Source organism: Aotus nancymaae, unplaced genomic scaffold, assembly GCF_030222135.1.
Source record: "Aotus nancymaae isolate 86718 unplaced genomic scaffold, 86718_ANA_hifiasm-v0.15.2.pri h1tg000007l, whole genome shotgun sequence".
NCBI lineage: Eukaryota > Metazoa > Chordata > Mammalia > Primates > Aotidae > Aotus > Aotus nancymaae.
Genome location: NW_026988418.1, coordinates 15,688,517 through 15,702,790, shown reverse-complemented (window position 1 = coordinate 15,702,790; position 14,274 = coordinate 15,688,517). Strand labels below are relative to the sequence as shown.

Here is a 14,274-nt window from a genome sequence, read left to right as displayed (position 1 = left end):
TCAATAAGAAATTAAGAAACATTCTTGTCTATTCTATTCATCAGAGATCTACTTTCTCTGTACCTTTAGTATATGTACAATAAATTTCATCACTTGTTTTCATATTGTTTTATCTATATTAGTTCTGTTTCATGTCTTCATTCAACAGATATTTCTTGCTCACTCACACCGTACTAGGGTGGTTGCTAATGATACCTGTGGTATAAAAGACAGACATAGTCCCTCATGGAACTCACAGTACAGTAGAGAAAATAGACACTCAACAAGGAATTACAAATGTACTGATTATTAAAAATAGTATGCATAGAATTCTAGGAATGCATATAATAGAGAGTTACCCCATTTGAGAGTTAAATGAAAGTACATTTGAAAAAAATGTCATTTACTGTGACATCTGAAAAAGGAGTGTGTCAGGTGGGGGTTAGGCAGGTGAAGTTTAGGGGAAGTATGCATCAGTAAGGAACTAGCTCTGCAAAATCCATGAAGCAAAAGAGCACACAATATGGGCAATAATAAGAAAGGCTATGAGTATAAATATAAAAAATGAATGAGAGGAAAAGAATAATATTGTGATTAAATAAAATGTATAAGAAAATTATGGCTGGGTGTAGTGACGCCTGTAATTCCAGCACTTAGGGAAGCCAAGGTGGGAGTATCACTTGAGCCCAGGAGTTCAGGATCAGCCTAGGCAACATGAAGAAATCCTATCTCTACAAAACAAAAAAAATACAAAAATTAGCTGGGTGTGGTGGTGCATGCCTGTAGTCCCAGCTACTTGGGAGGCTGAAGTGGGAAGATCACTTAAGCCCAGGAGGTCGAGACTACAGTGATCCATGATTGTGCCACTGCACTCCAGCCTGGGCAACAGAGTGAGACCCTGTTTCCAAAAAAAAAAAAAAGAAAAGAAAAGAAAAAAGAAATTACTTTTTCAACTATAAAGTGGAATTATTAGACACAACACAGTTTAGCTGTATGAGATTGTGAGAGATAAAATTATGTTGAGGTAAAATAAAAATTTAACTAGAAAGAAAATTCAGTTTGCTAAATCAGGTAAGAAAAATAACTGATACATAATCCATAAAACAAAATCTAATAAATGACAAGAAATACAGTTATTCTTTTAGAACAAAGGATTCTGAACCTGTACACCATAAATGGAGGCAGCAGAGTTCAGATAAAAACAGGTAATATGAATAAGACCTATTGTTGTAAATGTGTCCAGTCAGTACTGAAATAACTATGGGAACTAGGCACAGTGGCTCACGCCTGTAATTCCAGCACTTTGGGAGGCCAAGGTAGGTAGATGACCTGTGGTTAGGAGTTTGAGACCAGCCTATTCAACATGGTGAAATCCCACCTCTATTAAAAATACAAATATTAGCTGGGTGTGGTGGTGTGTGCCTGTAGTCCCAGCTACTCAAGAGGCTGAGGTGGGAGAATTACTTGAACCCTGGAGGCGCAGGCTGCAGTGAGCCAAGATTGTGCCACTGCACTCCAGCCTGGGTGACAGAGCAGGACTCTGTCCCCTCAGAAAAAAAAAAAAAAGGAAGAAGTAAATATGAGGGCCTCATAGCTTTTACAGATATACTTGTACAAACAAAATTTCTAAACACATTGCACCACCTCGCAAACATCAAGAACAGCAACATATGTTATTTGCTTGGGAATGACATCTGATCATCTAACAGTTGCAGGATCCTTGGGGTGTTGCTTTTCTGGCTACAAAGCTCTGTGGCCAGTGGTGCCTTTGCCCGAGTTTTGCTCAGGCCTGCTGGGCTTCTTCTGTCCACTCAACCTGGCAGGCTGCACTAGGCTTATACTACCAGCCTGGATCCCATGCCTGCCAATGGTGAACCATGAGTGGAACAGCAAGGAGTGTGTGAGCGAGCAACCATGGAGTTCAGCCACTGCACACAGTCAGACACGCTGGCTGCTGCAGTGGGGCAGGTAGCTCCAGGTGCTGGCACAGGCACTGGCTCTCTGCAAGGCTGCAGCTGAACCAGGTACACTGCAAGCAGCTTCCACAGCTGCCACCAGGAAACGTGGTGGCATCTGGATGCTTGGAGACTCCAGGAACTGCAGGGCCCCAAATAGGGAATCACAGTCCTGGCTTGGGGAGCTCCCAAGTCTGGACTCCCCAAAGGGCTGCAGCTCTTCTCTCCTCTTCACTTCCAATGTGGCATGCAAGGGGCATGTTTCAGCCTTGTTTGTGTCACAGCTCTTTCAGTTCTGCCATTCAGCAGGTCCTGAGTTCTTGTCCTGCATCCAGGAAGAATGAGATATGCAGACAAGTGGAGGGTAAGCAAAGTGAAGAGTAGCTTTATGAGTGAGAGCCTAGCTCAGAGGAGGCTCTGGGGTGGGTGGCCCCTCTCTACAGGCAGGTTGTCACATTGAGTGTTCAGTGCTCAGCAGAGAGGAGACCCTGGAATGGGAAGCTTCTCTCTACAGCTGGTTGTCCCAACATCTACAGGTCTCAGCAGATAGGAGGCCCTGGAGTGGGTAGCTCCTCTCTGCAGCTGGTCATCCCGACATCTGCTCAGCTCTGGCTAACCCCGAGGCTTTTATAGGCCTCAGAGGAGAGGAAGTATGCACCTAATTGTCCATGGGTGGCCATGGGCAGACCCAGAAAAGGCACACGTTCCTGCTACCGTCCATGGGACTGGCAGCCTGGTCCCCCAGCCTTCAGGCCCTTCAAGTGGTGTGTCAGCATTGCCCCAACTTTGCTCTGAGACTGGAGTGAGTGCTGATGGCAGGAAAAAGCCAGGCAGCAGGAGCAGGCATTTCCGAGCCTGTGAGGGAAGGGGGCCTTCCCAAGCCCCCAAGAATGCAAGGATGCCTGGGCCCACAGCCACAACTTGGGTGGCTGTGGTTGAGCCTGGGAAGGTGGGACTCCTGCCTGCTCCGTGGAGCAGAAGGCCCAGGTCTGCAGCCACAACTTGAGTGGCTGCACTTAGGGCCCACCGACTTGGAAGGGGTGGGGCTCCCACCTGTCCCCAGCTCCTGTGGTATCCAGACTGTGCAGCCCTGGCAGCACCTCCCTGCTGCAGCCACCATGATGGCAGCAGCTGCTCCCGACGGGCTACTGATGCGGTAATTTTACTAGACAGCAAACTCTCAGAAAGCAGGCATAATTTTTTTTTTTTTTGAGACAGGGTTTCGCTCTTTTTGCCTAGGCTAGAGAGGAATGGCAAGATCTCGGCTCACTGCAACCTCCGCCTCCTACGTTCAAGCAATTCTCCTACCTCAGCCTCCTGAGTAGCTGGGATTGCAGGCGCCCACCACTATGCCCAGATCATTTTTGTATTTTTAGTAAAGATGGGGTTTCACCATGTTGGCCAGGCTGGTCTTGAACTCCTGACCTCAGGTGATCTGCCTGCCTCAGCTTCTCAGTGCTGAGATTACAGCCATGAGCCACTGTGCCCGGCCAGCAAGTATAATGTTCTTACTCTCATCCTTATATCATAGAACATATTTAAAATTTGAGAAATAAAATAGGTTTTCAAAGCACAATCTCTAAGATTGCACTACTGCACTCCAGCCTGGGCAACAGACCAAGATCTGTGAACTACACATAGTTCACTTTAAGGATTTGGCTCTACCTACTCTCATCTATTACTCCTTGATACTCCAAGGCAGGATTATCTAAATGCTGAAGACTGCTAATCGTATCCCATAAAAAAGTAAGCACACGTTCTAGCTACTATTTTCTAATATCCTAAAAGAAAAAAAAAATCATATAGGTAAAAGCTTTGACATAGGTCATTCTCATAATAATGCTGAAAACTGAGCTCAAAAATCCAATAAAACACATCTGTGTGATTCTAAGTACATACCAAGTATATAATGTTTATTCAATGCATGAATGATTTAGTGGCTGAATGAAGAAAAAAGAAAAGTAAAAAGAAAGAAAAGGAAGGAAAAATTATTTTATACATAGAAATCTGGCTGGGCGCAGTGGCTCATGCCTGTAATCCCAGTACTTTGGGAGACCAAGCTGGGTGGATCACCTGAGGTCAGGAGTTCAAGAACAGCCTGGCCAACATGGTGAAACCTCATCTCCACTAAAAACACAAAAATTAGCAGAGCTTGGTGGTGGGTGCCTGCAATCCCAGCTACTCAGGAGGCCAAGGCAGGAGAATCACTTAAACCAGGGAGGTGGAGGTTTAGGTGAGCCGAGACCCCACCACTGCACTCCAACCTGGGCAACAGAGTGAGATTCCAAAGAAAGAGAAAAGAAAGAAAGAAATCTAAGAAATACTGGAAGAAGTAGAATTCTCACCCTAATAAAACAACAAATTTTAATCATTTAAGTTTCAAAATAAAATATCTTTAAAAGTCCAATAATTATCATGAGACATTTTAGAACAGATTTTTAAAATATTTAAATTCAAAAAAGACTTCACATGCAAATAAGCAAAGAATATTTATATAATTCTGTTAATATGTGTATAGTATGTACAATTTCACTTTAGTTACAAAATATACCTTAATTCAAAATGAATCATTTGCTTTTGGAACCTTATTTAAAGCCATTTTGAGACTTATGCTAAACTGTGCTTAAATATTAAGAACAGTTAAAAATAATAAATATTTGGCCAGGTGCAGTAGCTTATACCTATAATCCTAGCACTTTGGGAGGCCAAGGTAGGGGGATCACTTAAGGTCAGGAGTTCAAGACTAGCCTCACAAACATGGTGAAACCCCATCTCTACTAAAAATACAAAAAATGAGCCAGGCCTGGTGGCAGGTGCATGTAATCCCAGCTACTCAGGAGGCTGAGACAGGAGAATTGCTTGAACCCAGGAGGCGAGACTGTAGTGAGCCATGATCGCACCACTGTACTCCAGCCTGGGCGACAAAGTGAGACTCTATCTCAATAAAAAAAAATTTTTTTAATAAAAAATAAGTAAATAAATAAATATTTATAGAAGGGGGGACATTTTTAAAATCTCACCACTAATATTATAGATACAAGGCTAATTTCATGCCCTAATCAAAATGTAAATCTAACACTAATTATCATAACATCAAAAGGTGAAATAACACAACTGATGACCAAATAAGTCAAAATTTGACATCTCATCTTTCTGTAATGAAATACCCCATAACTGAACTAAGCCATATAATATTATGAACTGATTTCATTGTTAATTAATTATAAATAAAATTTATACATAACCATGCAGTTTTCACCTTCACTCATGTTTTCAACTATGAAAAATACATCTTCTTGATATATCTTACCTCATTGTATCTGTTGCTGGGAATTTTGATGCTGGTTTTCCGAACTTCCATATCAATCACCAAACCTTGAACTACTGGCAAGGTATACTGGTAATTTCTGAAGTCCTGGGACAAAGCAGATTGAAGCAGAATAAATTAATTCATCAATGGTAGGGTTTTATTTATAGTAATAAAATTAGCACAAATGGAAAGAACGTCAATATTGAAAGATCCTATTTATTGAAATAATAAGAGAATGTATAATGAAAGCCCCACTGTATGTATTTTAGCTCTTTAATGTCTGTCATCTTTAAATTCTTATAAGTAAATCAAACATTATCATATACTTTTTACATACAACATAAAAAAATATTTTTGAATGTTTACCCTGCTTTACCAGCACTTAATATTTTCTATATTTATTTGTTAACTATCTGTCTCCTCTCTCTAAGAGGACGCTCCAAGAGAGTATAAACTCTCAGCTGTTTTGTTCTTCCTATATCCTTAAAGCCTGAAACATCTTAGGCACTCAATGAATATTTGTAAGGAAACATATACACCCTAACACACCATCTATCCAGTATGGGTGAAACAAAATGAGCAAGAGTGATGGAGTCAAGGACAAAGTAATAGCAAATGGCTAGATTTCATAGGGTCTTTTTTTTTTTTTTTTTTTTTTTTGAGACGGAGTCTCACTATGTTGCCCAGGCTGGAGTGCAGCGGCTATTCACAGGCGTGATCCCACTACTGATCAGCATGGGAGTTTTGACCTGCTCCATTTCCAACCTGGGCCAGTTTACCCCTCCTTAGGCAACCTGGTGGTCCCCTGCTCCTGGGAGGTCACCATATTGATGCTGAACTTAGTGCGCACACCCGATCGGTGTAGCGCACTACAGCCCAGAATTCCTGGGCTCAAGCGATCCTCCCACCTCAGCCTCCCAAGTAGCTGGGACTACAGGCACGTGCCACCACACCTGGCAATTTCATAGGTTCTTATAGGTCACCATGAGTACTTTTGCCTTTAGGAGGCTTTTGACCTGTTTTAACAGATCTGACTTCTTGGTAATGAATAGGTGGTAAGGGAGGAAGAACAGAAGAAAAGCGATCAGATAAATACAATAAAAGCAATCCAGGTAGGAGATAATGAGAGCTTAGACCAGGATGTTAACAGTTTATTTATTTATTAATTTATTTTTTTCTAAAAAAAGAAGGGGTTTCACCATGTTGGTCAGGCTGGTCTTGAACTCCCGACCTGAGGTGATCCACCCGTCTTGGCCTCCAAAGTGCTTGGATTACAGGCGTGAGCCACCACACCCGGCCTATTTATTTATTTTGAGACGACTCTCCCTCTATCGCCCAGGCTGGAGGGCAATGGCACAATCTTGGCTCACTACAACCTCCCTCCAGGATTCAAGTGATTCTCATGCCTCAGCCTCCCAAGTAGCTAGGATTACAGATGTGTGCCACTATGCCAGGCCAAGTTTTGTAACTTTAGTAGAGATGGGGTTTCACCGTGTTGGCCAGGCTGGTCTTGAACTCCCAACCTCAGGTGATCCACCTGTCTCAGCCTCTCAAAGTGTTAGGATTACAGGTGTGAGCCACTACACCTAGCCGGGATGTTAACAGTTTAAAAAGTGATGAGTTGTCAGTTTCTAGATGTATGTATATATAAATACACACACACACACACACACACACACACACACACACACACACACACACACTTTTCTGAGATGGAGTATCTCTCTGTTACCCTCACTGGAGTACAGTGGCACAATCTCGGCTCACTGTATCCTTCGCCTCCTGGGTTCAAGCGATTCTCCTGCCTCAGCCTCCCAAGTGGCTGGAATTACAGGCATGCACCACCAGGCCCAGCTAATTTTTGTATTTTTAGTAGAGATGGGGTTTTGCCATATTGGCCAGGCTGGTCTCCAACTCCTGATCTCAGGTGGTCCGCCCACTTTGGCCTCCCAAAGTACTGGGATTACAGCGTGAGCCACTGCACTCGGCCTGTTTCTAGATATATTTTAAAGGAAAAACAGATAATATTTGCCACTGTGGATATGGAATGTGAACAAACGATAAGAATTAAAAGTGATTCTAAATTTTATAGCCAAGGCTACTAGAAGACTGGAACTGCCATTTACTGAAATGTAGGATATGATGTGAGATGGAGGGTATTTCTAAGTAACTTGACTTCATTACTTGCAGAAAAACCTCAAGAATATTGATATCCACCACCCAACAGGTAAAATCACAATGTCTGGCATCCAATAAAAGAGAAGCATGAAAACACAACTCAAAATAAGGGGAAAAAAAAAAATCAACCCATGGAAACTGAGCCAGAACTTATACACGATGTTAGAATTATCAAAATAATAGCATTATAATAGTTATTGTAATTGTCTTCTAAATGTACAAAATGTTAAGCAGAGACATAAAAGATCTTAAAAGACCCAAGTGTAACTTCTAGAGATGAAAATTACAGCATTTGAGATTTTTTAAAAGATTGATAAGGCCGGGCGTGGTGGCTCATGCCTATAATCCCAGAACTTTGGGAGGCCTAGGAGGGCAGATCACTTGAGGTCAGGAGTTCGAGACCAACCTGGCCAACATGGTGAAACCCCATCTCTACTAAAAATACAAAAAATCACCTAGGCGTGGTGATGGGTGCCTGTAATCCCAGCTACTCGGGAGGCTGGGGCAGGAGAATCACTTGAACCTGGGAGGCAGAGGTTGCAGTGAGCCGAGATTGTGCCATTGCACTCCAGCCTGGATGACAAGAGCAAGACTGTTTCAAGAAAAAAAAAAGATAGCAGCTTAAACATCGCAAAATAAAAGATTAGTGAAATTGAGAGCACAGCAATAAAACCTATCCTAAATAAAATAGAGAGAGAAAAAAGACTGAAAAAGAAAAAAAGGAACATTAGAGAGCTGTGAAACAATTTCAAGCAGCCTGATATATATGTAATTGGAGTAATCTTCAGGGAGAGAAGGGGATGAACAGAAAAAATATCAGATGAAAACTATAAATCCATTGATCTAAAAAAAACACTCAATGAACCCCAAGTATGGGAAACATGAAAACTAGACTACAGCACATTATAATCAATTTGCTCCAAACCTTGATTTCAAAAAGCTTTTGAAACCAACCAGAGAAAATCAGGTACAGTGGCTCATGCATGTAATCCCAATACTCTGGGAGGCTGAGGTAGAAGGATGGCTTGAGCCCAGGAGTTGGAGACCAGCCTGGGAAACATAATGAGACCCCATGTGCATAAAAAATAAACAAAATTAGCTGGGCGTGGTGGCATGCACCTGTAGTCCCAGCTACTTGGTAGGCCAAGGTGGGGAGATCACTTGAGCTCTGCAGGTCAAGGGTGCAGTGAGCCATAATTGTGCCATTGCACTCCAGCCTCGGCAACATAGTGAGACACTATTTTTTTTTCTTTTGAGACAGAGTCTTGCTCTGTAGCCCAGGCTGGAGTGCAGTGGCACAATCTCGGCTCACTGCAACCTCCACCTCCCAGGTCCTGGTTCAAGCAATTCTTCTGCCTCAGCCTCCCGAGTAGCTGGGATTACAGGCATGTGCCACCATGCCCAGCTAATTTTTGTATTTTTTTAGTAGAGACAGTGTTTCACCATGTTGGCCAGGCTGGTCTTGAACTCCTGACGTCGTGATCTGCCCGCCTTGGCCTCCCAAAGTGGTGAGATTACAGGCGTGAGCCACTGCGCCAGCCAAGATCCTATTTCAAAAAAAATAAGACAACAACAAGAAAAGAAAAAATTTTTATGTAGAGAGGAACAAAGATGAGAGGGAAAACAATGCAAACCAGAAGACAGTGGAGCAACATCTTACAAATACTCAAAGAACAAAACTTGGGCTGGGCACAGTGGCTCACGCCTGTAATCCCAACACTTTGGGAGGCCAAGGCAGGTGGATCCCTTGAGGTCAGGAGTTCATGATCAGCCTGGGCAACATAGTGAAACCCTGTCTCTACTAAAAATGCAAAAACTAGCTGGGCGTGGTGGTGCACACCTGTAGTCCCAGCTACTCGGGAGGCTGAGGTGGGAGAATCACTTGAGCCCAGAAGGTGGAAGTTGCAGTGAGCCATGGTCGTGCCACTGCACTCCAACCTGGGTGAAAGAGTGAAACTCTGTCTCAAAACAAACAAACAACTCAATCTAGACTTCTCCATTCAGCAAAAATATCTTCCAAATATGAAGATCAACTAAAGATGTTGTTAGAAATACAAAAGCTAAAAGAATTCAGCAGCGGCAAACCTAAATTGTAATAAATACTACAGGCAATCATTTTGGCAGAGGAAAACGACACCAGGTGAAAATACAGTTACACAAAGGAATGAAAAACATTGGAAATGGCAACTAGATGGGTAAATCTACAAGATTTTTTTTCTTATTGTTTTCTCTCTAAAAGACAGTGACATCACTAGATGTCATATCTAGTGACATCAGCAAGATGGTTGACTGGAGTTGCCTGGCTCTTGCTCCCCACTAGTCAACAAAAGGGACCAAAACAACTAATAAACAACTGTATTTCAACTGAAGTGGCTGTGGAAGTATGCTGCAGAGCACCGGGGGAGTGCTGAAATCCCTGTGGAGGAGCAGATGCCTTAGATAGCACTATAGAGAGAGGAGTGAAGCACTCTGCCTCTGCCGCACTGTCTCCCTGCAAGGAGTGGCCTGGAGTCAGGAAGAACTACTTCTAATGCTGAAAGGGTAATCTGGGGACCCACGGTCCCCATGACCACTGCAGCCGCCTGCATTCCTTGCTACAGGAGAGTCCCACAGTCCTCACAAGCCCTGAATCCAGTTTGTAGTTGCCTGCAGTTCACAGTACTACACTGCCCCAGAGTTGGAGCCCATGTCATACACCTCCCAGTTCCCATTCCCAGTCACAGCATGGTACCATCTTGAGACTGGATCCACTGTTAGAGTTCATCCTACCTAGGGGCCAAATACCACTCCATCTCTCCATCTCTGAAGCCCCACTGTCAGTCCACCACACACACATGTATCTATAGCACCACCATCCAGCTGCTGAGAGCTTAGGCCTAACAGAATGAGGGCATTAAACTCACATGGGACCTCCCTGCCCCAGGGAACAGGCAGACCTGCAAAGTGGAGAAACCAACACATAGCTGGCTGGCCTGCTATGCCAAGCCAGACAAGCAGCTCCCGCACAATAAAGGCCGTATATGACAAACCCATAGCTAACATCATACTGAATGGGAACAGTGGAAAGCTTTTCCTCCAAGATCAGAAACAAGACATGGATACCCATTTTAATCACTTCTGTTCAACATAGTCCTAGCTGGAGCAATTAGACAAGAGAAAGAAATAAAAGGCATCCAAATTGGAAAGGAGAAAGTCAAATTATGCTTGTTTGCAAATGACATGACCTTATACGTAGAAAACCCTAAAGATGTCACCAAAAACCTGTTAGAGTTAATAAATTCAGTAAAGTTGCAGAATACAAACTCAGTATGTAGAAATCAGTAGTGTTTTTATGTGCTAATAAAAAATAAAACAATTTCATTTACAGTAGCTACAAAAAAAAGATACCTAGGAATATACTTAATTAAAAGGTAAATGATCTTTAAAGTGAAACCTATAAAACATTGACAAAGGAAACTAAAGACAATATTAACTAATGGAAAGATATTCTATGTTCATGGATTGGAAGAATTAATACTGTGAAAATGGCCATACTACCCAAAGCAATCTACAGATTTAATGCAATCTCTATCAAAATGCCAATGACATTCTTCAGAGACAGGAAAAAAAACCCTAAAATATTTATAAAACCACAAAAGGCCTCAAATGGCCAAAACAGTCCTGAGCTAAAAGAACAAAGCTAGAGATATCATACTACCTGACAAATATACTACAAAACTGTAGTAGCCAAAACAGCATAGCAGTGGCCAAAATAAACACACAGACGGAGAGTACAGAATAGAAGGCCTACAAATGAATTTGCACACTTACAGCCAACTTTCGACAAAGGTGCCAAGAACACACATTGGAGAAAGGACTCTCTTTAATAAATAGTACTTGGAAAAGTGGATATCCACATGCAGAAGAATGAAACTAGACCCCTACCTCTCCCCATATACAAAAGTCAACTAAAAATGGATTAAAGACTTATATATAAAACCCAAAACTATGAAACTATTAGAACAGGGGAAATGCTTCATAATATTGGTGTAGGCAAGGAATTTTTAGATAAGATCTCAAAAGCACAGGTAATAAAAGCAAAACTAGACAAATGGAATTACATCAAACTAAAAAGATTTTGCAGAGAAAAGAAAACTATTAGCAGAGTGAAGAGACAACCTACGGGAGAAAATATCTGCAAACCACATATCTGAAAAGGAGTTAATATCCAGAACAAACTTAACCTAACAGCAAAAAAACAAATATCCAAATTAAAAAATAGACAAGGCTGGGCATGGTGGCTCATGCCTGTAATCCTAGCACTTTGGAGGCTGAGGCGGGTGGATCACCCGAGGTCAGACCAGCCTGGCCAATGTGGCGAAACCCCGTCTCTACTAAAAATACAAAAATTAGCAGACGTGTTGGCGCATGCCTGTAATCCCAGCTACTCAGGAGATCAAGGGAGAATAATCACTTGAACCTGGGGTGGCGGGGGGGACAGAGGTGGCAGTGAGCTGAGATCGCACCATTGTACTCTAGCCTAGGCAACAAGAGCAAAACTCTGTCTCAAATAAAAAAAAAAAAGGCAAAAGGCAAAAGGCACTTTGGGAGGTTGAGGTGAGCAGATCACTTGAGGTCATGAGTTTGAGACCAGACTGGCTAACATGCATCTCTACTAAAAATACAAAAATTAGCTGGGCATAGTGTTGCATGCCAGTAATCCCAGCTGCTGGGGAGGCTGAGGCACAAGAATCACTTGAACCCAGGAGGCAGAGGTTGCAGTGGGCCGAGATTGTGCCACTGCACTTCAGCCTCAGCAACAGAGCAAGACTCCATCTCAAAAAAATACATAAAAATAGACCCGGTGCAGTGGCTCATGCTTGTAATCCCAGCACTTTGGGAGGCCGAGGCGGGCAGATCACCTGAAGTCGGGAGTTTGAGACCAGCCTGACCAACATGGAGAAACCCCGTTTCCACTAAAAATACAAAATTAGCTGGGCATGGTGGTGCATGCCTGTAATCCTAGCTACTCAGGAGGCTGAGGCAGGAGAATCGCTTGAACCCGGGAGGCGGAGGTTGCGGTGAGCTGAGATGGCGCCATTGCACTACAACCCGGGCAACAAGAGCAACATCCTGTCTCAAAAAAGATATATAAATAAAATTAAAAAACAAAAATAAATAAATAAATTAATAATAATTTCTGATTCCATAGTCAGGAGCTATCAGCAGCTCACCACCCATGAGGTTTTGGAGCCATCACATGAAGAGGATTTTCCATGTATACTCAGAATTCTCAGAATTCTTGGAGCCTATGTTAAATATCAGATACTCCCTGTCTAACCTGGAGGCATAGGTGCCTAAAGAAATCAAGACTCTAGGGGCCAGGTGTGGTGGTTCATCCCTATAATCCCAGCACTTGGGATCCTGAGGTGGGCGGAAATCTTGAGTCCAGGAGTTCAACACCAGCCTGGGCAACATGGCAAAATCCTGAAAATACAAATATTAGCAGGCTGTGGTGGCAGGCATCTGTAGTCCCAGCTACTCAGGATGCTGAGGTGGGAGGATACACTATACAATGTACATATGTACTGAGATATCAAAATGTAGCCCTTAAATATGTAAAATTATAATGTGTCTATTAAAAAATAACAATTTTTGGCTAGTCGTGGTGACTCATGACTGTAATCCCAGAAATATGGGAGGTTGAGGCAAACTAATGAGGTCAGGAGTTCGAGACTAGCCTGTCCAACTTGGTGAAACCCCATCTCTACGAAAAAATACAAAAAATTAGCTGGGCATGCTGGCGGGTGCCTGTAATCCCAGCTACTGGGGAGGCTGAGGCAGGAGAATCACCTGAACCCGGGAGGCAGAGGTTGCAGTGAGCCGAGATCATGCTGTTGCACTCCAGTCTGGGCAACAAGAGCGAAACTTCATCTCAAGGTGGGGGAGGGAAGCATTTTGGCTGGGTGAAGTGGGTCACACCTGTAATCTCAGCACTAGGGGAGGCCAAGGTGGGTGGATCACCTGAGGTAAGAAGTCAAGACCAGTCTGGCCAACATGGTGAAACCCCGTCTCCACGAAAAATACAAAAAATTAGCCAGGAGTGGTGGAAGACGCTTGTAATCCCAGCTATTTCAGAGGCTGAAACAGGAGAACTGCTTGAATCCAGGAGGCAGAGGTTGCAGTGAGCAAAGATTGAGCCACTGTACTCCAGCCTGGGCGACAGAGTGAGACTCCAACTCAAAAAAAAAAGAGAAGAAGAAGTATTTTTTCATGAAAACTACAGAACTTTGAATTGAGTCTGTGACCTTCTTGCCTAGGGATGCCCCCTAATCCCATTAGGTAGTTAGGTAGTTCAACCAGGGCAAGGTAGTTTATTTAAAAACAATGAGCTTTGCGACCGGGTGCAGTGGCTCACACCTGTAATACTAGCACTTTGGGAAGCTGAGGCAGGTGACTCATTGAGGCCAGGAGTTTGAGGTCAGCCAATATGTCAAAACTCTCTTTACAAAAAACACAAAAATTAAGGGCCAGGCGAGGTGGCTCACGCCTGTAATCCCAGCACTTTGGGAGGCCGAGGCGGGTGGATCACAAGGTCAAAAGATCGAGACCATCCTGGTCAACATGGTGAAACCCTGTCTCTACTAAAAATACAAAAAATTAGCTAGGCATGGTGGTGTGTGCCTGTAATCCCAGCTACACAGGAGGCTGAGGCAGGAGAATTGCCTGAACCCAGGAGGCGGAGGTTGCCGTGAGCCGAGATCGCGCCATTGCACTCCAGCCTGGGTAACAAGAGCGAAACTCCGACTAAAAAAAAAAAAAAAAAAAAAACACAAAAATTAGTTGGGTGTGGTAGTACACTCCTACAGTCCC

At 43.2% G+C, this 14,274-nt stretch overlaps 1 protein-coding gene across 2 annotated transcripts in view; it reads right to left on the bottom strand.

Moving 5' to 3' along the window:
• Positions 1-14,274, bottom strand: part of ZFYVE9 (zinc finger FYVE-type containing 9) — a 213,025-nt gene that overhangs the window by 46,176 nt on the left and 152,575 nt on the right. For both annotated transcript variants that reach the window (XM_012434631.2, XM_012434632.2), the window contains one exon: positions 5,245-5,349. In XM_012434631.2, coding sequence (XP_012290054.2) covers positions 5,245-5,349 — 105 coding nt within the window. The remainder of the gene's footprint in view (positions 1-5,244; positions 5,350-14,274) is intronic.